At 41.5% G+C, this 27,465-nt stretch overlaps 2 protein-coding genes across 4 annotated transcripts in view; both read right to left on the bottom strand.

The window, feature by feature from the left end:
- Positions 1–484: 484 nt before the first annotated feature.
- Positions 485–12,524, bottom strand: LOC101175213 (low-density lipoprotein receptor-related protein 11). The gene is made up of 9 exons (XM_004083955.5): positions 11,734–12,524; positions 10,693–10,850; positions 8,700–8,841; positions 8,494–8,619; positions 8,230–8,421; positions 1,234–1,401; positions 1,097–1,153; positions 937–1,023; positions 485–864 (listed from the first exon to the last, which is right to left on the bottom strand). The coding sequence occupies exons 1-9, from the start codon at positions 12,287–12,289 to the stop codon at positions 710–712; spliced, it is 1,641 nt and encodes a 546-aa protein (XP_004084003.1). The 5' UTR covers positions 12,290–12,524; the 3' UTR covers positions 485–709.
- A 7,461-nt stretch (positions 12,525–19,985) lies between these two features.
- The window catches only part of map3k5 (mitogen-activated protein kinase kinase kinase 5), a 100,748-nt gene continuing 93,268 nt past the window's right edge, over positions 19,986–27,465 (bottom strand). For 2 of the 3 annotated variants that reach the window (XM_078942572.1, XM_078942571.1), the window contains 5 exons: positions 27,291–27,403; positions 23,713–23,828; positions 23,560–23,636; positions 21,864–22,030; positions 19,986–20,934 (listed from right to left, as the gene is read on the bottom strand). In XM_078942572.1, coding sequence (XP_078798698.1) covers positions 20,804–20,934; positions 21,864–22,030; positions 23,560–23,636; positions 23,713–23,828; positions 27,291–27,403 — 604 coding nt within the window. In that variant the 3' untranslated portion in view covers positions 19,986–20,803. The remainder of the gene's footprint in view (positions 20,935–21,863; positions 22,031–23,559; positions 23,637–23,712; positions 23,829–27,290; positions 27,404–27,465) is intronic. The other variant, XM_023952698.2, reaches the window with a different exon arrangement.

Raw genomic sequence — 27,465 nt, 5'->3', positions numbered from 1 at the left:
TTCTGTCATGACTTGCTAGGCGGGACAGACCCAGTAGCGGGCCCGGAAGGAAAACACAGGTGAGTAAGGAGGTAAGTAATCGTTTTTATTTTCAGGCTTGAAGTCGTGGCGTGGCTGGAGGTCTAGGCTTGGCTTGGTGTTTCCAGGAAATTCCGTGAGGAGACTTCTGCTCTGGGAGTAACGTCACTCAGGTGACCACTTGCGGTTTTGTTGTCCTGGAGACGAGGCGTAAACAAGTATTAGCAAGGAGCAAAAACACATGAACAAAGACGTTAGCCTAGTGACCAGACTATGCACCATAAGGGGCAACGAACTGACGATGAATACTGGAACTGGATCTTCTTAAGTAGGTCTGGAGGTTGATGAGGTGAGGGGTCACAGCTGGTTCGAGTCAGGAAGCAGAGCAGAGAGGGGAGGGGGAGGAGAGACTGCCAGAGGCACCATGACACCCAATGCATATTTGCATCAATAACACCCCATAAAATAGTAAATAATCTTTTATTTATCCAGGTAATGGCAGATTGAAGTAACAGACGCTGTGGGGAAACCACAGAGAGACCTTTAGGATTGTGGGTAAAGAACAGCTGGTATCTCCACACATGTGAACACAGAAGCATCATGGGTATTGATGGCGGGTTTTAGAGCTAAAATGGAAACGTTTTGACCACCTCCACAACATCAGGCTTTGCTGCAGACACCTTTTGTTGGATTACAGGTACATGCCGTTGATGAGGTAATCAGATTCCTCTGTGGTCAGGGGGCGGGCTTTCTTCATTCTGTGGCGGACAAGTCTGAGGCGGCAGCCAATCATGAGCAGCAGCAGAGCGGTGATGAGGAGGCCGAGCGCCAGAGGAAGGATTGCACCTGCAATTGAGAGGGTTCACTGAGCGGGAGGTGGGGGGATCCAAAGGCTGAAACTGTAAACTGGGGCCTCACCTGACTCTGGAGGGGGGTGTCCCCCCACTGCAGGAAAAGCACGGTGGGGGTCACCCTCTGCTTTGCTTTGGGGGACTTCAGCAGGATCTGTAACAGAAGAAAAGCAATCCAGAGCTTCACATTTCCCTCAGGCAAGGCCTTAGGTTCCAGACAGACTCACGTGTGTCAGTTTCCTTGGTAACCGCTGGCGCCACACTTGCTGGTCTGAAGGCCGGACCTAAGTGAAGACATTCATCATGAAACCATGAGCATTCCTTACAGATGAGGCTGAAAAACGAAAACAAAGCGGGCTCTTACTCCTCTGTATGCATTCACTGATACAGTCTAATTCCTGGAGGAAGTTGTTGTGGTTGCCCTGGCAACCGCCGTAGAGGAAGTGCTTGCACTCTCCTGTATTTTGGTCATAGTACCACCGTGGAAAGGTACCTTTACATGGACCCACAACTGGATCTGCACCACACGGATCTACGGGAGAGAAAAAACAAAAAAACTTGCTGTTCTGAGGTTATATCACAAACAAAACAAACCTTTTGATTTAGAAGGTGGCAAACTGAGAAACTCTACCACTACCTGGACTCTCTGGGACGGGAAATTGGTTTTTCCATTGCATTATCAGTATTTTAATCCACTCATTTAAACGTCCCTGGGTGTCTGATAAAGGCAGGTCAGTTATAAAGTTAAACGGTCTAGATCATGATTTTCTTAAGTCTTTTATAGTAAACAGTATCCATGCATAAGATAATATATTACCTTGTCACACTAAAGACGGAAGTTTTCATTAAACATTTGTTATTTTTGCTAGCTTTTTTCCAACCCGGAAGTAAGACGACTCGATCTCTTAGGTATAAAAGCTATACAAGAGCTGTTTAGAAGTATTTTACCGATCACCACAAGCTCCGGAGAGAAGGTGGGTGTGTGAGTTAACCTTGGGGGTGGGGCTACCAGCACAGCCTCTGCCAGGAAGGGGCTGTTCCTCACTTATTTACGTCACATTGTGAGAAAGCACTTTTTTTGTGGATTGGCTGGTTTTTAGAGGAAAACTCAGAAATGCAGTAAAGGATCAAAAAACTGCTTTGGGGTTGTTTATAGTGAGAAATGAACATTATAATACACTTAAAAGCTCAAAAAGTTCATTTTGCATGATATACAGTAGGTCCTTTAAATTGACCTCTTTTAATGGCCTATTTAATAAACCAGTGATGTTTTTTTCAGTTGGTTTTTGTGAAATTTGTTTGTAACTTATAAGATTTATTTTTGAAACTAAATACCTGCTCTCATACTCTTTGATTGCCTGGTCCATCAAATGTTTGTGTAAGAGTATTACCTTTGGTCCTTTTAGTTAATCAAATAGACTCAGAAATACAGTTTTGGTCTTTTAACAAGCTGCCATGTTGCTGCATTCAGACAGTCAGGGTGGAGCGTCTAATATCTGATCTGTCCTGATCTGAGAGGTGTTCATCAAAGAGTCATACTAGGCTCAATAAACAAAAGTCTACGCTGCAGGAAATTCCCACATTTACCTGTATGCTGATGACACTGCTCTTTTCATGTCTTGTTCCCATCTTCAAATAGCATTTTCTATAATAACAATCACCTTCATTATGTTCAAAAAACCTTCTGGGATACATAAATAAAAGCATTGAACTCATCTCTTTGATGGTTCTGAGAATCAGTTTGTCAGCTGGTAAAATCTCTCTATCTTCAATTATATCTGAAAAGCACATCCGTAATTTATTTAGTTGTCAAATTTTAACATCAAATGTGAAGCCATAGCAGACGAACTTCAGCTGTAGACGGTAAAGTTCAACATACAGATCAGCCTCTAAAAGCCTCCAACACAAACTCCAACTTTTAGGCTACATTCACACTGCAGGCTCAAATAACCAAATTCCAATTTTTTTGCCCCTATGCAACCTGTATCCGACCTTTTCATGACAGTCTGAACGGCACAGATCAGATCTTTACAAATGCGACCCAGGCCACTTGGGTATGTGGTCCTGAATCCGATACGTATCCGATCTTTTGTAATGCGACCTCTGTCTGAACGGCCAGGCCACATGAATCCGACCCGTACGTCATTGATACCCTACAAACGTCATAATTCTGCGTTGAAGTAGGCGGAAATGAGAACATAAACATCAACCATGGCGGACGATGCTGCTGAGACCAGTCAGTGTAAGGGAAGAGAGGTCACCGATTTGATTCATATTTGGAGTGACAGCTCTATTCAGGCCAAACTCGAGGGCTATTATCGCAACCGGGCGGTTTTTGAAAGCATTTCCAGCAAAATGGCCAAGCATGGTGTTGAACCTTTCCCGCGATTACTTTTTTCCATTTCCGACCGTGGTCAGAAGCGCGGGGGACCGAAGGCGGATCCTCCTTCGGGGTTCACTTCCCTGTTCAGACCCTCAGATTCTCCAGAGCGGGTTAATAAAGAGTCAATTATAGCATTTATTCTGGGGGAAGCCTTCTTTTATTAACGTTCTCCTTCCTCCTTAACACACAACATGAATACGCGCCCCCAACAGACTTCCGCTGCCCCCTCAGTCCCTCTTGCGCTGCACGTGCTCTCTCCTCTCTTACACACACGCGTGCACGCATCCATATCCCCATTCCACAACAAAGGGTACAGACGATCATGGCTCCAATGCCTTCTTAAGATTAGAAGATTATAATTGTGCTGGCTCCTTTGTGAAAATAAATGTATTAATGCAAAAAGAGCTCCGCTGTTGACAACAGTTGTTGACATCTATTGTTAACGTTAGCTCTCCTTCCATAAAAAACAATGAGTGAATTTTGGTCGCATTTTGCGACCAAAATTTGAGAGTGTGCGACTGAATTTTACATCCAGTCGCACATGTGCTACCAGTAAATTTGCCTCCCCCACCCTCCTTATTTTTTATACATTACACGTGGAAGGGGCAAGTCAATGATCAATGAAATAATCAATGAGACGCGAGCGCACATGCACGCAAACACACACACAAACTCGCACACATACTCATGAGACGAGAGCACACAACCTGTAAGTGGCTAAAATGCGTGTAGGGGGAAGGGCCTAGAGATAATCGAGCGCGCATAAACATCTGTGAGACAAATATCATTACAACCTGTGCGTGCATCTGAGCTATGAGCAAGCGAACTATTGATTCGTTCTTCCGACCTGCGGCTAGTGTACCAGTGCCAGAGTGTACAGCAGGGGTCTCAAACTCGTGGCCCGCGGGCTATTTGTGGCCCCCACCTTGAGATGAAAGTTTAATTTTAATGTGTCCTGCCAGTTTGTATGAAAGACACCTTTTCATTGTCGTGTGCGGAGCTGACAAACCAACCAATCACAGTGGAGTAAATGACTATTGGGGAAGTGACAATGACCGGGCTTGAAAGCAGGAAACCTGACAGCCCCCTCCCCAGACCACATGAAGGAGTTCCTTACTTTCCTTTTTAGAACGTATCTATTCTCGTAATTTTCTAAATGCATGCAGTCCGTGCTGAACTTTTCTCTGGGTCACACAGACCCGGAGGTTACGGGGGTTACGGTTAAGCGCGCGGCGTCGCATCCCCCCAACCAAACGATTTATGCACGGCTGTTACGGCAGCACACCGCTCCCGCGGGAGTCGGGTCAGCTGAGGAGAATAAATGTCCCACACCTACATGCGTGGAAACTAACGGGGCTTGAACTGTAAACACGTTTAAAACACGGTTTAGTCCGAGACGCACTTAAAACACGTGGTGAAAATGCAAGGATAGAAGTGTTTGAGATGAACCAGCGGCTCGCCTGGATCATTGGGGGGGGGGGGGGGGGTGATGGCGAATCTGCAGTGAGACTGAAGGAGAACAGGAAGTTGAAGTTCAATTCAGTTCAATTTAGTTGTAATATTACTCTCCCCCTCAGTATGATCCGTGTTATTATACATTTTATATTTATTTGAATGTTTCGTAACGGATGTAGCCTATTTTTAATCAATTGGTATTTTAAATTATTTCAATTTCTCACTTAACTACAAAAACCATCAGGACACATGTCCCATAATGCATTGTTTTGTAGTCACAGGCCAGCTTTCAGTCAGTTCAGTACTAAATTTCCAGCTGCGTTCGGTAGGTTGGAGCCTTGCTGCTCCCGCTCCTTTCTCCTGATATTTTTGTGATGATTGACAGGTGATGTTTTTGATTGATTTGATTTGAAATGGTTTATTTCAAGCAATCAAATAGAAATAATACACAAAAACAATATAATCATCAGTTATACATTCATACGGTAACTAATCAAACTTAGGATAATTAGACATATTAATAAATATTGCTTGAAAGGGAGTGGAAGGAAGCGAACTTATATAATCCCACCCCGTTATACTGTAACCATTTTATTACATGATTTTTCAATATCCGGTTCCTAGGTTTTATCAGACAGAGTTAATAATCATAAGGTATCAATAAAGCACATGCCAAAGATGAATTACTTAAGTACTACGTCAAAAATAACTATTTTAGAAATCAACATGGCAAATGCAGCATCTGAAATGTATGCAAATTATGTTAAAACATAATACTATATCAGTAAAATAGACACAACACTGTTTCAGGAATTTTCATAGCAAAAATGTCATCAAGTATCAAAAGTTAAAAACATGTGCAAAGTTATGCTACATTAGGAAAGATTTTTGAATCAATTTATCAATTTTAGGAGCTAGTGAAGTACTATCATCAAAAGTCAATCAATTTAACAATTTTCAAAGGTGATTAATCGTTTGTTTTACTCTTTTTGTATTTTTTTTTGTATTTTTCTTTTTTTTCTTCTTTTTTTTATATAATAAAGTAATGCTGTGGGGGAAAAATAAAAAGGGTCCATAAACTGTCGAATTGTCCAAGGTTGGCATTTCTTCTTTTACTGATAACAGCCGATTTTCTTGTTGGAGCAAAAACAAAAATATATGTCACACTTTTACAGTTTACCTTCTTCTGTCAGTTTACCTTGTTGTTGCATCTTCAAAAGTGCAGATTAAAATGTGACACTGAATTTGAAACAGCGCATTGTAATTTCTGCATCATTATTAAAATATTTATTCATAATACAGTGGAAATTAGTAGATTTGGTTAGAATGTTGATTTACGGTATGCGGCCCTAAATTTTCTGGTTGTGCCCCTAAAATTTTCAGTTGGGGGCCACTGTGCTCCTAGTGAAAAAAGTTAGTCTGGAGCCCTGGTGACGTCGTTCACTTTTGAGTACTCTTCTGCGCATGCGGGTCACTTCTGGGTCATTTCACGGTCACACAGGAGATCCCAATAGTTTGTATTTAATTTGAAATGTGAACCGCCTTGCAAAAATCTGATTTTATTCAAAAAATCTGAATTGAGCATTAAGCCCTGCAGTGTGAACGTAGCCTTAGAGTCCCCCTTTCATTCTTCACCAGGCCTTCTACAGCACCACCACTGCGATCTGTTAATCTTTTCCTGTCCATCCCTTCATTCTTGTAAAGAAATGCAGTCTTCATTCAACTTTCCTGATGTTGTTGATCATGAATCTTTGCAAAACAAAGACTGAAACTCACTTTTACCATTTTATCTTTAAATTAACTAGAAATAAAGTTTATGAATGGTTATTAAACTCATTTATAAACTCTGATATGTATCTGTTGGATGTGTTATTGTCACATTTTTGTGTTTCTTCTTGTCTAGGTCATTTGTAGAATCTGGATTACTGCAGGCTTATTAACCCTTTGACGCCCATTGATCTAAAAGATTAGAACAGGGGTCGGGAACCTTTTTGACCAAGAGAGCCATAAACGCCACATATTTTTAATTGTAATTTTGAAAGAGCCATACAATAATGTAGCGTCCCTTTCCCACACTGAGGCAAGGAGACTAAACCTCTTTTAAGGTTCTTTATTCTGGTTACTGCAGACCGCAACAAACGCCGTACAATTAATTCATCAGCTCCTGAATCTCTCCCGCCGAGGCGAGACGAGAGCGCTTCTCCCAACTTTATTTTCGCTCCTGCCGCGCCAGCCCTCCCATTTCCCTTATTCGGCCCATAGCTGAACCCCATTGGTCCAAACTACCTAACAAACGCCTGAGCGACAGAACTGAGAGCCAATCAGCATCTCTGCTTGATGCGTTTAATGAACTCCAGAACTTTTAACGCGGCCCAAAAGCCAAGTTAAACTCAGTCCGCAACAATATGTTTAAAACTAAATATACAAATGAATGTGTGCATTTGATTTAATTTCAACATTTTTAAAGTACAATAAGTCTGTGGATTCTTTTTTAATAACATCGTTATGCTGTTGCTAATAAATGATGAGTATTTCTCGTGGTAGTTTTGTTGATGGTCTAGTCTGGTTGATAGGTGGTGAGTTTCTGCTTCATGCAGGCGTTGAGACTTTAAACGTGATCGTAGGTCTGAATGTTCTGTAGATGTGAGACATTCTTATCACATGCAGACGCGGAGCCAAACACACACTCACACGCTGCAGTGAGCGACGGGCAGCGGGTTTTACGTTTTTATAATCCCTGCGCGGTTCACCTTACTGGCCGTGCCCCCCCCCCCCCCCCCCCTGCTTTCTTCCTCTAACAGCCCGTCCCCGCAACTGCGCGCTCTTTCTCAGAGACGGGAGCGCAGTTTTAGGCACGGCAATTCAAAGGTTTCCGGCTGGTACAAACTCTGTGAAATAATAGATAATAGTAACTGATAGTGCTGGTGTAGATTTTGTTCTCCAAGCACCGCTACTACTGCGCGCCTCTGGCATCGCATCGCGCCCGACAAGAACTTGTCTAATGAAAAAAAAAAAAAAAAGTATAATTAAAGATTTGTCTGCGAGCCACATGTGACCATCAAAAGAGCCATATATGGCTCGCGAGCTATAGGTTCCCGACCCCTGGATTAGAAGAACTGTCTTTTGTAAAAGTATAGTTTCCTCCTTTTATAATATGGGTTCAAAAACCTGCAGAGAGAGCAGAATTTTTGAAATGTCTGCATGTGTTTACAACATAAACCAGCTTCAATGTTTCATAGCCCTCATATTCGCCTTGAAGAAATAAAGCCATGACACCTGAGAAGCACTCAGAGCTCTTAAAAGCTCAATAGAAGAGCTTTTGTGGTTGTAGTGAGTCAGACTGAAGGATTGGATGGCGTGTGTGTGTATGTGTGTGTGTGTGAGGACAGAGGAGCTTTGTTCCAGCTCTCAGAGGATGCTGGGAGCTTGTGTGTTTGTGGAGTCCGCTGTGAGAGCATGACTGCACAGACTCCATCTGCCTCAGTGCTGCAATCAGATTCCACAGTCTGAGTAAAAGCTGACCTTGGCCGACTGCCGTCTCCTTAAAGATGGAGTCTTGTGGAGGACGGGCTCTACTTCTGTCCCCTGCTGGGGTGATGCCTTTCCTGTTTCCAGCTGGGAGCATGGAGGCGTCCTCAGCCTCTATGGGGGATGCAGAGCTTCGGGAGGTTGGAGGATCCACCCTGTGGGTCGCCGACTTACGGCCACTATCAACTAGAAAAAGCCAAAGAAGGCAGTCAGATGAGGGGAGACAGTTTCAGAGGAAGGGTTTGTTGTTGGTCCTACAGTCTGTGCAGAAGTCTTCATCAGAGCGGTCCGGACAGTGTTGCTTCCCGTCGCAGGCGTAGGAGATGTCGATGCAGCAGCCGTCGTCACATTTGAATTGGTAGTTGGAGCAGTGGCCGGTACACGCTGCACGCATGTGTGAGATTACACTTACAGCGGGTGAAGGTTTATGGTGCAGCTCTGAATCAGCCAAGGTCGCCGCTCACCTTCTGCTTGGTGTTTCGGAGCCAGAACCGTGACAGAGACGTTGTCCGAGCTCTTCTGTCCGCTTGTGTCCGTGATCGTCATCTGGAAGGTGTAGACGCCCTCCTGCAGGCCGCTGACCTTCAGGAGGCCAGGATGAGTCGACTGCAGGGCAGACAGGAAGCGAGGAAGCAAGACAGGAAGCGAGTCTGTGAACGACGGGGAATCTGGTTCCACCGTCAGGAACTATCGGAACAATCGAAGAACTGTATATCCGGGAAATTTCATCTGATTCAAGGTTTAAAAATTAAAGAACTAACCAGGAGAAAATAGCAAAGACAAATGAAACACAAAGTAAAAGGCTGACGTTTTCTAATAAAAGGGAAAGTAAAGTAATATAGTCAAATCAGAAACGATTTAAAGACAGAAAAAGTAAAAGCCTAACAGGCAGCATGAAAGAAGTGACACTAACAAAGTAAATAAGAAGCTTAAACGATAATAAAAGAGTTGAATGAACTTTTACATATGATCAAGGCTATTTCAAATAGGCTATTTTTCTTTTTATTTTGTTAAAGCTAGAAATAAACAAACTAAGCTCTCTACAGGTGAGCAGGCAGTTATCAAAGCTTTCTGCCAGGTGTCTCTAATTAACTCATTAAGAAGGTGTAATATTCAAAACTACAGAAGAGTGTGACGATAACTGCATCACTGCAGGTTTTTTTGTTTTTTTTTAAGTTCTGCATATGGTCCGTGATTGGAACTATAATAAACACATTAAACACATTCATCTTTGCTGAAAGTTTACTTTTGCTGCTAGTCCTGTGTTCAGACTTCAAGGGCTTTTGGGGGAAACCTTTTATTAGTGTTCTCCTTCACTCCCTGCACCGCGCCTCTCACACCCTTTTGCCGGCGCGGCTCTCACTGCCTCTAGGCTGCACGCACTCCCTCTACTCACACACACACACATGTGCGGTTTCAGAAACACATACACATCCTCAGCCAGTTTCCGTCTTGCGAGGAAATACGACAAATTTACTGCGCTCTAATTATTAATTTCCATTGTATTCATTTCCATTACAAGCTGCGCGTGTTCTTGAGTCCGGCCGCCCGCCGGAGGATCTGGTTGGGGGGGGTTTATTACTGTTCTCCTTCACTCTGTAACACCAAACATGAATGCGCACTGTTAGATTTCGATGAATATCCCTACATGTTTTGTTTGGGAACTATTTTGTGCAGCGCAAAGTTACGTGTCTGTATAAACAAAGGCGGAGCCTCCTGCCCCGCGTTCTTCATGGGTGTCAGGCTTCATGGCTGCCAGAAAGGTGACAAAGTGTCTGCAGTCTGTTTATTACTGGGTAATATATAATATTCTGAGAAGGTGTCTGTAGCAGAGAGCACAGGTGAAACTTGCATGCAGAAGACTCAACATGCACCCTAACACACGTGTGTGCGCTCCTTCCTCCTACACACACACACACACACACACAGTCATTCTACAACACCTATATAGTTAGTTCATTAGTTAGATAGGTAGTAGTTAGTTGTTACTGTTATTTGTTAATAAAGAATACTGCGTTGTAATTGGATTCATTTGCGACAGAAATCCCACACCGTCACAGCTCTAAGACAGACAGTGTGCTGAACAAGCCGATACCTGTCTTGTGGGGTCCAGATGAGCCCACTCCCAACGTTGGGAGTGGGCTCATCTGGACCCCACAAGATAGCACAAGGGCTAAGTCAAACACCAGCATGCATTCTGCTCACTTGTTATCTGAGAGGACATTTCCTGGCTATAACCATCACAATGCATGTTTGCAAAATGAAGCTCAATGACTGACGAACACATCTGTGCAGGCGTCTATTATCAACCATTCAGCCGGATTTCTGTGCAGACTAGTGGGAATAAAACCTCTGCAGACAGACTTGAGTTCCAATCTTGGTCATTTCAGTGTAAACTGTGTGTTTGAGACGACACGGTTTTTTCTGTTTCAGTGCAAAAAGATTGAAAGTCAAGACCTTCATGTTGATGGCGGTGTCCCCCTTCACGAGAGTCCAGTCGTAACGGTCGATGCCGTGGTCGTCTACGCTGTCGCGTCCGTCCAGCACGGCCCAGTCAGTGGGCAGCTGGATGACCACGTCCTGACCCGCGTTGCTGCGAGGAGGCTCATCCACCTCTGATGGAAAAGATGCTCAATGAACTCTCATTTTTGATCTATTGACTTCCACGCCTCAGAGGTGAACTCATGCCGCTCCGCAGAAACTATGTCCTAGAAAATCACACAGGTTTTGGGATTTTTGCTAAAACAAATATAAGAACTCAGGAAGAACTTTGCTGAAAAAGGTGGCAGAAATTGACTATCTTCATAACGACAACATTATAGAGGAATGTTACTAAAACCTGTAGAGCCAAAGCAATCTAAAATGTTTTTAATAAAAACACTTTCCCTGCAGATGAGTTGGAGGTTTATTTAAAGCAGATTTTAGTTTGAAATACTAATGTTTTAAGTCAAAAGGAAGTGACTGTTTTCAGGTCTTTCTGATGCTTCCTTTTGGGGGAGGAAGTCCAACATTAACTCTTACAAATGAAACCAGGAAATGAGATTGGATCCACAAGCCTTTATGTGTGAAGGTGCCATTGACTGGACATGAGAACTGGATTGTACGAGCGTGACGTCACCCATACAAGGTGGTTTACAGTAGCTGAGATAGGCTCCAGCAACTGTGTTACTATGATCTGGTGGGTTTGGAGGATGGATACATGCATGAATGGATGGATGGATGAATAATCTGATTCTTTGTCAATGGCTGCTCCCTATCTGCTGCATGCTCCTCCTCTGTGGTCCTCTTTCCTGGTAGCTCCAACCTCAGCATCCTTTTACCAACATCATCACTGTCCTTCTTCTATTTGAGAAACAAATTGAACAAAAAAGTAACTACTGAAGTCTGATTTTGATTTTTTTCTTTTAGTTTGAATTGATTTTTTTGTGTGAGAATAACCCACGTTTCAAATCTACCACCCACAGAGTTTCAGCTGATGACGTCAGACTCTGATCCCACCTGTAGTGTCCTCTTCCTCCTCGGAGGGGCCTCCTCTTGACCTCCAGGCTGAGCCGCTGGGTGACCCCGACAGCAGCCCCAGGGTGGTGTTTGGATCCCGGCTGTAGGTGGTGAAGCCCCGCTGCGGTGAAAAGGAGCAGACGTTTGTGTTCCTGTAGGTGCAGTTGAACAGGTAGCAGCCCAGAGAGTCCCCGGCCTTCCGCGGCTCCTCCTGCAGCACCGCCACGGTGCAGTGCGGCTGCGCGCAGCAGGCGTGCACGCAGTCCCTCCAGGAGTGCACCCTGTCCGGGGCCAGCAGGAACGCGGCCCCGTGCTGGGTGGACACCTTGGTCCGGATGATGCGCTCCTTGGAGGCGCTGAAGTCGACCACGCAGGAGTCCGTCACGCCCCCCGCGCCGCGGGTTTGCTCCTGCTGGCGGAACTCCTCCAGCAGCTCTTCCACCCCGGAGATTTTGGATTTCAAATCGGAGATGGACGAGGAGGAGCGCGCGGCGAAAGGGCTCGCGGAGATTAGCATGAGAAGGCAGGCTAGCATCGGATGCTGAAGCTGCTGCATTTCTTTTCTTTCTTTTTTTTTTAACTCCACGGAGCTGAGAGACCCACAGAGTTTCCTGTAGCTCCGCTCTGTTCACCGCCGCAGCATTTTTCCTCACGTTAACCTGTTCTGTCTTTACAGAGAACCGCTGACTGTACGCGCGAGCGATGACGCCAGAAATCCGCCGTTGTTATGGTGAGACTGCCGGAAGCGATGACGTCACGCCTTTGAATAAATATGGGGAGCGGCTCCCAGAAACACCTGCTGGTCTCTCCACGTTCATTTAAATCCGCATTTTAGCGGAGGATACTCGCAAATATAACCTGTAACTAAGAATTATAATAAAAATAAACTCCTGCACACCTACGATTACATTTATGAATGCAAAATGAAGGAAAACACTTCCAGGTTTCATATTATATTATACACTATTTTATATACTATATAAGGGTTATTCGGAGGACATTTTCCATCTCACCATCACATTTCAAATATTTCTCCTAGAAAATACTATTACATGTAGTTTCTGACTACATTTACGTGTCTTAAGACCAAATATACAAAAAATAAGAGAAAAACAATGCTTGAAAATAGTTTTAAAAACACCAAATAAGTCTGAAATACCCCTAAAATGCCCCCCCCCCCATGTCCAAATTCAATTTTAATACAACAGTGTCCTTATATTAAAAATTAAGTTCTGTGGTGGTATTATCTGATTCATTTGTGTCTCTCATAACTGTGGGAATTTGTGTTAATAAACAAAATAGCAGGTAATAATTATGCATTAATAATTAACTAACTATTAGTATAGATTTGTAACCCTGTCACCTGCAAAAAGTGGTAAAGTCACATTTGTAATCCTTAAATATAATATAATAAAAATTGCACAGCTGATCTGTAGGCTATGGAAGCGATTCTGTAGCATAATTAAAAATAAAAGTCAAAACCAGAAATGCTTTTCATTTTCAAATTGAAGCTGCATTTGTTGATTCAAAATTAAAATGAGAAAGCAATCCACCAAACCGCTTTTTCTTTTTCTTCTTCTTCTTCAAAATCGCTTTATTCCTTCACTTAATTAAAATGATAAAGAAAATGGTATTTGACGTTTCATTTTCAAAAGTTCTCTGGTAAATGTGTAGCATAATTGATTTAGAAATGTCTAATTTGACAATTAAAATGGATTAACAGAAATGCTTTTTCATTTTCTAAATGTAACTGGATCAAATGACTCAAAATTAAAATGAAAAAGCAATACTTCAAAATACTTTTTCATTTTCTTCTTTACTTTTGCTCATTCTGTGACATAATTAAAGTGAAAATGCAAAGAGGGGATTGCATTTTTGTTTTCAAATTCACCCCGCAAAAACTGTAGCAATATTCAATCCCAGTGAGCTTTTCTAGGGGGGGGGGGGGATGACGTCAGTGCTCACTCGGTGTGGCTACATGCTCTGCGCCAGCCAAGCATGTCTGATCAGTGCAGCCAGATTCTTCGTGTTTGTGTGAAGTGAAGTGAAGGGTGCTTTGTAACGTTCAACGCTCTGGAGGACGATACGGAGCCTTAGTCTGACTGTATCTCCCGGGAGAACCGAGTCTCTGAGCAGAAGAGTAGCTTTGAGGCGTCTTTTGAAGGCGGAAGTGGCGTGCCGCTTCGGGCAGTCCTGAGAAACCATGCAGTCATGTAAATTTGTGTTTTCAATCGTGTCCAGACAAAATAAAGGCTGAAGTTTTTCCCACATATTTACAGCCAAGATGCACATTGTGGCATTGCCCGCAGTTCGGAGTTTAATGCATCAGACGCTAAATGTTGTTGTTGACACGTATATTAGCCTGATCCTAAACCCTTTTCCTGAATCTTATGATTTTTTTTATTTTCATTGACACAATAATTATAAATCTGGTTTTATTTTTTTCCCTCTCGGGTTAACGCAGAACAGCAAGCTTTCAGACTCAGAGAGAGAGATGAAAAACCGTAGCCTGCAGCGGCCGTTGTGGGTACCGGATGTTCTCGGGTTGCCGGATGTTCTCGGGGTCCTTCGGGGTCCTTCGACCAATGATGACGTCACACTATTTGATTGGCTGTAAGTTGCCACGACCAATGAGTTAACGTCGCTAAGTTTTTTAAAAAACTTTATTGACAATTGCGGTATCATACATTAACAATGACATTAACGTTAACAACGAACAATTACGATGTAATCAATATTGCCTCGAAGATCAGTCACCATTGCCAAATATAAAATAATGACATAGAAAATAAAGAATAGAGGGGAAAAAAAGAAACAATGAACATAACACACAAATAAATAAAAACATAAGTAAAATAAAATAAAGGAACATAGAAAAAAATCTAAGTAGTCTAATACTAGTTAAGTTAGGGGTACTCCTGAAGTTTGTATTTCTGAACAAAACTAAGCAATTTCAAGCCATTCTTCTTTTTCATATAATGAAGTGATTGAAAGCAAAAACAGAGCTCTTTATTAAATGTTATAAAAGTGATTTGGTCTTCAAAACTTGACCTCACCAAGATGGCGGTGCTATCCTCCCATGAGGAACCACGTGATGTCTCCTCTAATGATATAACTCATTTGAAGGACCCTGAAGGACCCCGAGAACATCCGGCAACCCGAGAACATCCGGTACCTACACCGTCATGCCTGTAAGCTGAAGCAGAGACTCTCTCTGGGAGAATCTCTGGGATGAACTCAAACACAGAAACATGATTATGATGTAGAACTCTTCAAAATAACTAAACCTGATCTCTCAATAATCTCTGTGTCTTCCATGCATTGTAAGTGAGATAGTGAGAGACACAGACACCACTTCATGTAGCGATCCGGCTAAACACATTAGCTGGTAACTCCTCCCACACTCGGCCTGGTGCGTTCACGGAGCTCCATTACATGGAAGCTTCGCAGAACTCCAACAGCCACACAGTCTGGCAATATATTTTCATGAGAAAATAAGAACTGTTAAACCAAGCCTAAAATCACCTAAATTTTGTCTACTCCCCTAAGCCATTTTTACCCGCAAATTTAGAACCAAAACCGTCCAATCTGACAACACTGCCGGGAGGGCGAAGAGCGCAGAACAGTGAGCACTGACATCATCGCCCCGCCTCCCCCTGCAAATGCTGACTGGTATTGAGTTTTGCTACACATTTTGCGTGGTGAATTTGAAAACACAAATGCAATCCCCTCTTTGCATTTTCACTTTAATTATGTCACAGAATAAGCGATGGCTAATAAGAAAAATGAAAAAGCATTTTGAAAGATTGCTTTTTCATTTTAATTTTGAGTCATTTGATGCAGTTACATTTTAAAAATTAAAAAGCATTTCTGTTAATCCATTTTAATTGTCAAATTAGACATTTCTAAATCAATTGTGCTACACATTTACCAGAGAACATTTTGGAAATGAAATGTCAAGTACCATTTTCATTATCATTTTAATTAAGTGACAAAATAAGCAGTGTTGAGGAAGAAAAAGAAAAAGCGTTTTGAAGAATTGCTTATTTATTTGAATTTTGAGTCAAAAAATGCAGCTTTATTTTGAAGAATGAAAAAGCATTTCTGGTTTTGACTTTTAGTTTTGATTATCCAACAGAATCGCTTCCATAGTAAGCTGCAGCTAATAAAGTCTTTGACAGATTATTACCGGATATATTAGTGGGTTGGACGGAGCCCGTGACCTGACATGGCTAAAATAATTAAGATCTCACAATAATTAAGTTGTGTGAACGAAATATTATCTTGTTACCACAAAATACTATTCCGTTCCAGCGCATTAATTAATTTGTGCGAACAAAATAATTATTCACATCATTAAGTCATTCATAAACACGTTTGTGAGCAATATTTGTATTTACAGCAGATACCTTCACATTTCTGTCTGTGTGTGTCTCATTACATTGCAGGGAAGACAGAACTACGGAGCCCGTGTCCTGACATTACGATATTAAAATATATCTTATTCACATAGATTAATATCTTGTTCCCTCAGATTAATATCTCGTTCGTACGAAATACTATTCCGTTCCCACAAGATACTATTGCGTTTCCTCGAAATACTATACCGTTCCCTCGAAATGATTAACTCGTTCGAACGCAATAATTATTTCGTTCGAACGCAATAATTATTCACGTCATAAGTCATACAGGCAGATATGCTCTCTGTACGCCGCCAAAAGCCGCTTTCAGCGGTAACTTCCGTGTCTCTGTGACCCATATTCGTTGAAAAAAGGAACATGAAAAACAAAATGATCACTTTATTACTGTCTCAATTAATATAAGAAAAATATCAAAAGATTTATGATAACTAGGCTGCTTTGTCATACGATAGCTCCTGCTAGGCTACTACTAGCGCCGCCGGAGAGCTCTTTGATGGAGGCTGGCATTTGGGCAACTGGCTGGTCGGTTGACAGACAGACAGCTAATATTGTAGTCTAGGGTCGAATAGGAATAATAATATTCAGGACTTGTATTTTATTTACTTTAGCATTCAGTCACTTTACATTCGAAGGCATGCAGGGAAACGTGACGTACTGCTATTGTTGTTTGGCAAATTTTATGTCAAAGGCACAGACAAAAAGAATGGACACTTTGTATTCTGTTAGACTCTGACAAGGTGGGTTATTGTATTTTTGTGATGGCCATGTTTCTATATTTTTTTTTCTGTATTTTGTCTTTCAGTGTCATAAAGCCCGTGCGAGCTGGGCACATTGGCATGACACTTTAATCAAATGAAATCAAATCCAAAATAATTTCAACTCAATTATTGGTATTAAATGTGATTTTCACTTATTCTGATCCAGCTCTTATTCTTATTCTGATCCAGCCCATCTATCCTCTCATTGATTATTTCATTGATTATAAATAAACTCTAAGTTTGCTTCTTTAAGGTTAATAAACATAAAATGAACCAAATAAGTCAGTTTAATGCATGGTTTCTTGAAAAGAACTGACCCACAAAATCCCTATGTTGTTTCTCTTTCGGCTTTTCCCATCAGGGGTCGCCACAGCGAACGAGCCGCATGGTAAATTTGGCAATGTTTTACGCCGGATGCCCTTCCTGACGCAACCCTCTCAAAGCAACCGGGCTTGGGACCGGCACAGAGGTAGAGAAGGGAACAGGGAGCAGCCCGGAGTCGAACCCTGGTTTTACGGACGGAAGGCGCCGCAAACCAGCACGAGCTAAACCGGCTCCCATCCCCACAAAATCCCTATAATAACGATAAATTTATCACCACATTATAGATGGGGGGGGGGGGGGGGGGGGGTAATCATCCTCTCCGTCTCTCTCAGTCATGGTGCAGAAAGAAATACACATAACAATAAATGAAATAACTGAGAGCAAAGCAGAATGAAACGGCCAGACAACAAAACACAGACATAAACCCACACTTTAACCCCAATCCACCCAGACAGGCAAAGGGATTGGTATCCCACAATTCCTTGAGCTGCTAGTTCTTACAACAGGTCCAATGTGTTTGTTGACCTTCACTACAAATAACCACAAATCCCATCATGCAATGCGTCAGCTACCTTGCCAAACGTAAGTGTTGCCAGAATGGCCAACTGCCCAATTGGGGGGTTTGGATTCTAAATTTGCTGTAGCTGCTGGTGGAGACATGACCAAGATCCAGAGGGCGGTGTGCATGCTGAGCAACACCACTGCTGCTGCAGAGGCCTGGGCTCGGCTGAACATTTGACTTTATGTCCGCCGAGCGTGCCTTCCTTCACTGTGGAGAAGGGACGGAGAGGACATGGCAGCTCTGGAGGAGGACTGTGAGCAGGCTGGAGTTGACTCCATTGAGAGTGAGGAAAAGAAGGAAGGACAAGATTTAGTCAAGTTTAGTTACGTTAAAAAAAAGGTTTTTTTCTTTGGAAAAAACTTGCTTTTAAAAAGCCTTTTCTATGTTGTGCTCAGCTTTTTTGAAAATAGAAAAAATCTTTTGACTTTGTTTGACTTCTCTTTATTTGAAAAATAGAGGGAGCGGTGAGTTCTGGAAAACGTAAAAATTGAAGTACCGGAAGCCTTTTTTTTAATTTGAATTCTCCGGGCGTATCTGTTGAAGAAAGTGGTTTATTGTTTATTAGATATTATTCACCATCTGAGTTCAAAGTGACTGATAATAAAACCATTTAAACACATCATCTTCACACACTTCCTGTTCTTAGCTGACAGGTGTGACACCCGGTGTGATCTTCTGCTGCTGTAGTCCATCTGCATCAAGGTTGGACGTGTTGTGTGTTCTTCTACAGACCGTAGTTGGAACCAGTGGTTCTTTGAGTTCCTGTTGTCCTTCTATCAGCTGGAACCAGTCTGGTTATTCTCCTCTGACCTCTGGCATCAACAAGGCATTTCCACCCACAGAATTGCTGCTCAGTGGATATTTTCTCTTTTTCAGACCGTTCTCTGTTAACCCTAGAGATGGTTGTGGGTTACAACTCTGGAAAGTTGCTTTCTTGGTCTTTAAAGACTTCCTAAACATGTATTTGTGCATAGCTAAACACTTATTGAGCATATTCACCTGAGTGGGAGAACTACACTGACACCATGAGGATCTTTTGTCAGACGTCCGGAAGAAGCAAAGAGGTGATGTTCCTGATACTGTGAGCCAACCAGCCCAACGTCAGACTCTGAAAACTCCTACAACTACATCTGGAAGTACTTTTGGACATCTTTTACCCAAAGATGTGCTAAAATGTTTAACGGTTTATGCAAGTCTGGGGAAAATAAAAACACATTTGTTCATAGATAATGTTGATAGCGTCAATTGTTTGCAACAATTTGTGATATTATTACACACTGGAATCGTGAGAAAGGGTTGAACACGTCTGGAAATGTTTGCTAACGCATTAGCTACATAATTATTTGAATTAAAAAAATAAGGATTAATCTGAGAAAGTCAAACCAGCACAATTATTGAATATAGTTTCTACGACTCAGAAAAAGTGAAAAAAGGAGAAATCTGTTTGTGAACAGAAAGCCACAAACTCAGTTATAATTGACCTGTTAAGTTGTGCAAACTTTTAGCTAAACCTTTAGTTTGAAGTCGGTATAAAATCGTGATCAGATCTTTGTTTTCATTCTATATTACTGGACTTATTTTTCTATGAGGGTTTGAACTTTGAGAAGTTAAACGACAGAGAAAAGCAGGAAAATGTTCATGTGAGAAAAGTGCAGAAGTATGTAGTGAGGAGTTTACAGCCATAAAAGATAAAGACTTTGCAGATTTGGTTTTTGCAGCTTGAATTTAGAAAGTAACTCTATTTAAGGACATTTAAGGGGAGTGAAGATTTGAGAGGCAGACCTTTTCTTTAAGCTGCAGTTCTTCGTTTTTGTTCAGGGTTCTACTGGGGGAACTGGGTGGGTGGGGGTGGGGTCCCATCTGTGTGCCATTGTCCTGTGTTTTCTGTTTTAAATCATTTTCATATTTTATGACTATTTTCTCTGCTTTTATGTTAAGCGCTTTGTGTTTTTAACCAAAATAAAAGGCGCCATACAAATCAATAAAGTTCAGGGTCCTAAATTCCTCTGGAATAAAGGATTCAAACCGATGGAAGAATGTGTGCAAACCGGCCCCAAATAAACCCGGGTTCATGAGTTTCATCCGTACCAGAGTTCAGATCAGCTTTCACAATGGATCAGAGGAAATGGATCCACCTCACTTCTGAAGGATCTAAAGATCTATGAGGTGAACAGAAACGTGGAGACATTTTCTTTCACATCGTTAAGATTAGTCTTTTTTATTTTAACACACAAATCAATTTTTAGGATACAAAACAAACAAACACAATGTTAATAATTACATCCCCACATTTTTGACATGATTAAAAAAGGTAATTTGTGTGAAAATGTTTTTTTTTTATTCTTGTTGGCCGAATAAACAATAAAAACAGAGGATGTTAAATCATTTAGGGTGATATTTTCTATCATATGCGGCACTAAAAATAAACAAACTTGGTCCGCATGTCGTCTATGCTCTAAGCCCGCAGTGCCCTCTATATATGACATATTTTATTCACATAGATTCTTATATCACAATATTTACAGCAAATATTAGAAATAAAACTTTTTGATTTATTTGTCAGAGAAAATGTGAAAAAAAAATAAACCCAAAAGAAATTTAAATAAGTTTCAGTTTGCGGAGGCCATGCGCAGACAAAATTCAATAGTTAAACTATAAACATTTAAATAAAGTAGTGATAATATTCTGTCATAAAAAGCTCAAAGTCAAGTGTAGTTTTTTTTGTATCTCAGGCTTTTTTTTTTCTTTAGAAAATGATCAGTATTTCTGTAAACATCACATTTGGTAAAGACAGAAACAGATTTCTACTTTCAGACTATTTTTTAGGAGTTTATTATTTCCTGTTTCTATCAAATGGCATTTTAGGCACACCTGTAACTAAAGCTTTCGTGTTGAATTTGAGCGAGTGGCACTTCTTAGTCATCCTTTTGTTTTTCAAAGGGATCGAGATTCATCAATTCACTGCAGAAAAGGTCATTTTGTGCTAAAAACCCAAACTCTGGCTCCTATAAATACTGAGGTAAGGAGGGAATGCTGGGACGTCGGCGTCTCTGCGGGCTTTTTCCATTTAAGGCATCAGGCTGGTTTCTGTCTGTGGTCGCTGATGGCCTTCCAGAGTTTACACAGGACTCCTCCTCTGCAGACAAAGCAGGTTCACGCGGGACATAAAACTTTATTGACAGCACCATATTACAGATCTGATCAAAAGAAAGCTTTATTTATAACCAAAAAGTGTAAATAAGAATAAGAATGAAAAATCACAACTTTATGTTGCATTTAGTTGTTTATTTAGTGGAAACAGCATAAAATTAGTTTGTCTTTGACTTTTTAGCACACGAATGTTTTTATTTAGCATTTTTAAGAAGAGGCAGATGATGAAAATATCCTTGTTTAGCACATACACATCAAAATGAATGAAGGCCATGGAGAGGATCATCCTCAGCCATCTCCGCACTCAGGTGAGCTCAGCACTGGACCTGCTGCAGTTTGCATATCGACCAGGCATCGGGGTGGATGACGCCATCATCTACCTGCAGCATCGGGCCCTGTCTCACCTGGAGACCCCTGGGAGCACTGTGAGAGTCATGTTTTTTGATTCCTCCAGTGCCTTTAACACCATCCAGCCATCACTGCTGAGGAGGAAGCTGGAAGTTGCAGGTGTGACCAACATCTGGCTGCTTGGACCATCAACTACCTCACAGACAGACCACAGTTTGTGAGGCTGCATGACTGTGTGTCTGATGTGGTGGTCTGCAGCACGGGGGCACCTCAAGGGACTGTGCTCTCCCCATTCCTGTTCACCCTGTACACATCAGACTTTAAATACGTCTCCCACCACGGTCATCTGCAGAAGTTCTCAGAGGACAGTGCCATTGTGGGCTGCGTTTCAGGGGGGTCATCTCTGACTCTGTTGGCTGGTGTGAAAATAACCACCTGCTGCTTAACACCAGCAAGACAAAGGAGCTGATCCTGGACTTCAGGAGGTCCTCGCCACCACAGTCACTGGTGGACATCCAGGGTTCAGACATTGAGGTCGTGGACACATTTAAATATCTGGGTGTTCACCTGAACAACAGACTTGACTGGTCCAACAACACGGATGCTCTGTACAGGAGGGGCCAGAGTCGCCTTCACCTGCTGAGGAGACTGAGGTCGTTTGGCGTGTGCAGACAGCTGCTGAGGACCTTTTACGACACTGTGGTGGCCTCAGTGGTCCTTTATGGAGTTGTGTGCTGGGCGGGGGGCAGTGCAGACAGAGACAGGAGGAGGCTTAACAAACTGGTTAAGAAGGCCGGCTCTGTCCTGGGCTGCACACTGGAGTCCATGGAGGAGGTGGGGGACAAGAGGATGTTAGCTAAGCTAACATGTTAGCTAAGCTAACATCCATCATGGATACCCCCTCCCACCCCCTGCACCAAACTGTGGAGGCGCTGACCACCTTCTTCAGCACCAGACTGTTGCATCCAACGTGCAAGAAGGAGCTACTGCAGGTCATTCCTCCCCACAGCCATCAGACTGTCCAACACCGTGTTACAGTGAAACACTACGGTCCCACAGGTGTTTTGTTTTTTCATTCATTCTATTTATTTTGTAAACTGTTGTTGTCGTTGTTTTTTTATCCTTCTACAGTTGATTCTGCTGCATATTTTTATTAAGTTATTTTCTGTTTGTACTTCTGAATGTCTATTTTTGCTGCTTGAGATAAAATAATTTCCCCATTGTGGGATGAATAAAGTTTATCTCATCTTATCTTAAATATCCACTAGGGGGAAATATATGCAAAAAACGAAAGAAAACATAAGAATGCACGAGATTTTAGTTTTAATCTTTTAACTCGTTTCACTGCATTCTTTTCCTCTTTTCCTCTGTTATTTTCAGATTACTATCACTGGAGCTTCAGCTCTAGTGTTGACATTCTACCGTAACTCTTCAACTGTTTACACAATAAACGTAACTTTAGCTGATTCTGAAACAGAGAAAAGCAGCTTTGCCCCCGCTATGCAACACTTTACGTTAGTAAGGCGTTAAAATGTCAGAATAGTGTTGAAGCTGTCAAAAAGTCATGCTGTGAAGGGTTAACTAGGAATCTGTAGTTTACTGATCAACCACTAGGGGGTGGTGTTGCAGAGGCAAGTTGATCTACAACTTTGACAAGGTAATATCAGAAATACACATAGTTACAGTTTAGTTTTTTGTTGTTGACATTCTTGCTGATTTTTTTCCCAGAAGTATACCAAAAACATTTTGTTTTTCACATTTTGTGCAGACAAGGATAGCCTAGAAGTTATCTGTTACAAATGCTGATTAATTGCAGATGAAATATTTTCCTTGCTGCAAGACCTTTTTTTGGGGGTTTATATACCGGATGAAATCGATGATATTTCATGACAAATGAGCACTTTTTTTTAAACTGACATTTTTCTCAAAAATTGTGCCATTTAAAAAGAAAACTGCTCCAACAGACGTATTTGTTCACTATAACATTTCCTAGCACAGCATTTGCTGCTGACTGACCACTGGGTGGCGACAAACTCTAAATTATTACTGTTCTTTGGTGATTCTGTTTTAGAGTTTTAGAGTTTTTCTTTAAATAAATGACAGATATTTTCAATCTGAACTCATGAAATCAGTTTACAAATTGGAAAAACACCGCAGCATAAAGTGTTATGAAACAACTCTTGCAGCTTCTCTTCTGCATTTTTCTGTGTTTGAGTCTGGATGCAGAAGTGAGACTAAAAACATAAAAAAGTGGGTGTGTTACCTCAGGTTGAGGCTCTTCAGATCGTCCCTCGTTACATCGTAGAGCATGTTGTTCAGCGTAAACTCCTCGTTCAGTATCTGGATAAATTGCAGGAGTTGATTCTGCTTAGTTCAAACCCAAAGGAAGGTGTTGCGCGCTGCGGCAGGGCCTCACCGCGTCTATGGCGTCCTGCTCCAGGCCGCAGAGCCTCAGCCAGCTGCTCAGCTCCGGGTCTTCGCGACTGTCGGCGCGCTGACTCCTGAGCTCCTGCTGGACGTCCACTGTGGTTCCTGACAGAAGTGGATAAGGAGACTCGGTCAGCGCAATGAGCTTTTCATCAAATGTTCACACGGGGGGGGGAGCGCTATACCATACGTTAAGTTATGTTTATTCAAAAAACTAGTTATTAAGGGGACACGGCGACATCTCTGGGGTTAAACGGTTCCGGAATTATCTCTCTTTAATGTTTTTTATTGGTGAAGGAATTCAGTTTTTTTTCATTCCAATTTACTTTAATGTTCACCTTTAACCCTTTAAAGCTCAGTTTGCATATGGACCAGGCATCGGGGGTTAAACAAACTTAAAGACATATTCAGACCGGATTTCATGTCCATGACAACCGAACTCTATCGACTTTTATTTGGCTTCTTGTTCATTTTTTGAAATCAAAGGTGAACACAAAACGGTTGTTTTAGTGGCCATCTTGCCACGGTTTTTGTTTGGATACATTTGGCTTCACTCACCCACAGTTTTTAACTAAGCCCTGATGAAATGTTTGACCTGGAAATCTCCACCATTTCCCTATGTTCACTTTTCCTCAAGCTAATACCAAAAACCGTGAACTTTTCAGTCTAAACTTTTGATTGTTCACAGTGTTTAAGACAATGTTTACCCAAACCTTTATGAAGATAATCACTATTAACAGTTATGTTTTTCTGGGTTAGAAAATAAAAACACCCTTTTTTTCATGTCTGGTTTTTTAGATGATAAAGAGCTTTTTAAAGTCATATTTTGGAAGTAAAAAAAAAAAATTAGAATAATATGAATGATTTCCAATGATAGAAAGTCATTTCAAAATGCCAGTATTTTAATGTCTAAATGTCTAACTTTAGAAATACTTCTATACGTCAGTCATGTTTTAGTCCTTCAGACATTAAGCTCTATTCCATCATTTCACTTCAGGTGACTTATTGGTCGTTTTTTCCACAGTCCGGGTGAATACTCGATTCTGATTGGCTGCTGGGTGTGCATTAAAAAGTGATATACCACAGGATAACCGAACGGTGAAAAAAGAAGTTCCGGTCACCTAGCCTAAATGTTTTGTATCACTCCGCTGGCTTCTTTAAAACAAGCTTTTGCTTCATCATTTGGATAAAAACAAGCGGTAAGAGCAGAACTTTTTCTCTGAACTGATGCTTTATTCAACCTCTTGGAAAGATCAGCACATATATATATCGCCGAATCTTGACTGCAGCGGTGGTGTGGCGCGACGCAGACTATTTGTCACGTGGTGCGGTTCGCTTTTTGTGAGAAAAGTGATCCAAATTGGAAAACAAAACAAAAATTAAGGACTAAATACTGGTTGCTATTTATTTCTTTAGTACAGTGATGAAAGTCAGGCAAGGAAAAAATCCCTGAACTTTTCTTTGAGCGATATGGCGGGCACAGAGCGAAATTTTGGAAAAATACGTGGTCTTAGATGCATTCTGGTGCATTCTGGCAACTAGTTATTCACTTCTTTATCAAGAAACTAAGACTAATTGGAGCATCATGATTTGTCATTCAAACCCCTAGTTTGACTCTCCATTAAGGACTTGCTGGTCCTAAAAAAGAATTTGGAAAATTGCTCAAAGTAACACAATCCTACAATCTACGCTTTTCCTTAAAGCTGCAAAACATACAATTGCTAAAATATAGTAACATCAAAGCCCCAAATGGCAAAAAGAACACCAGTAACTATGATATTCTATGAAAATACCTCAGTTATTTATACATTATTTCTGCTTTAGAAATGACTGATGTACAACATCCACTTGCACTGTTTTCTCAAACTATAATTACATCAAAATATGGGATCTGCTTTAAACTATAATTCTATAACATAATACATCAATTCTTTAACACCAATACTAAGTAATCTGGGAAATATCAAAACAAACATACAAACTAAACTAAACATTGTAAACATTATTTTTTAAGGGAGTGCGGGTCCAAACCATCAAATACTTATAATTAATGTCAACTATACTGAACTAAATCATGGTAATTAGGAAATACAAATAAATTAGATAAAGAAATGTATTCAAAATAAAAACTGAAACTCAAAACTAAAATTGAAATTATTTCAAAATGTGGTTTTGAGATTATTTTACACAAAAAAGTATTTGACCTACACTACCTTAAAAATCTTTTTTTTCCAGCCAAGACCACTTCAATTTGTTTTTTATCGTCTTCTCACAACTGAGGTCGTGACCACGCTCAATAATGACGATGCCTGCCATTATTTTAACACAAATTTGATCGCAAACTCTTCAGATGTGTTTGTGAAAGTTTAGCGTGGGTCCGCCAGTTTTGGTCTCTAGGGAAGCGAGTCACGCTAACCACGTGGTGCAGACAGAGCCAATCAGACCCGTCGACGCATCCGAAAGCAACTAAAACGTCCCGTCATTGGTCAATTAGGCCGGGAAGACGAGAGATGGCCACGACCATAGAGGAAGCGATCTGCGGAGAAATATAGAAAATAAAGCTAAAATTAGCTGATTTCAGACCATTTTTTAATCCGGAAAGCGATTTGTCCGTAGAGATCAGGTCTTTATTTCCCGGAAAGTACGTTCGGTTTGCTCAAAAACTCGGATTTCCGGGAATTCCCGGAAGACTTTCATCACTGTTAGTAAGTGATAATGGTATAAGCGGGTTAATGGCCCTCAGAGTGTGCATTATAACTTTTTAACGCACTTCGCGGAAGCAACAGTCCGATGCGAAGGCTTCCACGGCGTGCGTTAAAAAGTGATAATGCATGCTTCGTCGGCTATTAACCCTTATTTAATTAATGTGATTATGTTATTTTTAGCCAAAGTCAAGAATCCTGTATCATTTTTTAGAACTAAGTTTCTGGAGAGTGGCTGGAGTTCAGTACAAATTCATCTCTGAGTTGTGGACTGTTAGTGTTACGACTGTTAGTAAGCCCACCCCCACTTCCCATCTATTTACATGCTCTACTGCTAGCTTACAGCCCCTAACATTCCCAAGCTAACTTTACTGTTACTGGAAATATGGCGAGCAATATTAGAGCCAGCAGTACAGTTTAGATCCAGATTCCAGCTCAGACGAGGAAAACAAAGTTGTTCATGGATGTAATAGTCTGCAAGTGGATGCAGGAAGTTTGTGACCCGCCCAGCATATTTTCTACGTCACAAATAGAGTAAGCTTTTTCCATCCGTATTTTTTCCTCTCCTCCTGATTCACAAAGATTTAAATAAAATAAACACAGTTAAGAGCTTAATTGTCTGTAAAAATGCAACAAGAACATGCTAAAAGCACCAAAAACACAATTTTCTTTGGAGGGGGTCTATAACTGAATCACTGAATTTCCCTTCAACTAAAAGTTCATCATCACAGCTGCTTCATTCGTTTCTTTTAATCCCAAAAAAAGATCACAGGAAAATTTGCAACACCTGTTTTGAAGGTTATGGACAAAACCTTTTGGTGCACAGAGAAAAAGGGACAGGAAGTGTTTAGTAAAAGGTGCTGACCTGCAGGCGCAGATCTCAGTCTCATTAGTCTGATCTCCTCCTCTCGCTCCTCCAGCACTTGCTGCAGGATAGCCTGATACTCTCTCTCCTTCTCCAGAAGCTCTTCCAGCAGCCTGGATTCATCAGGGGGGAGGAGCTTGAGAATGACGCCAGTGAGATGGATGCGAGAGGCGGT

Source organism: Oryzias latipes, chromosome 24 (assembly GCF_053564925.1).
Source record: "Oryzias latipes strain Hd-rR chromosome 24, Olatipes_Hd-rR_3.1".
In the NCBI taxonomy this organism is placed as follows: Eukaryota; Metazoa; Chordata; class Actinopteri; order Beloniformes; family Adrianichthyidae; genus Oryzias; species Oryzias latipes.
This window is presented reverse-complemented; position numbering and strand designations above follow the sequence as displayed.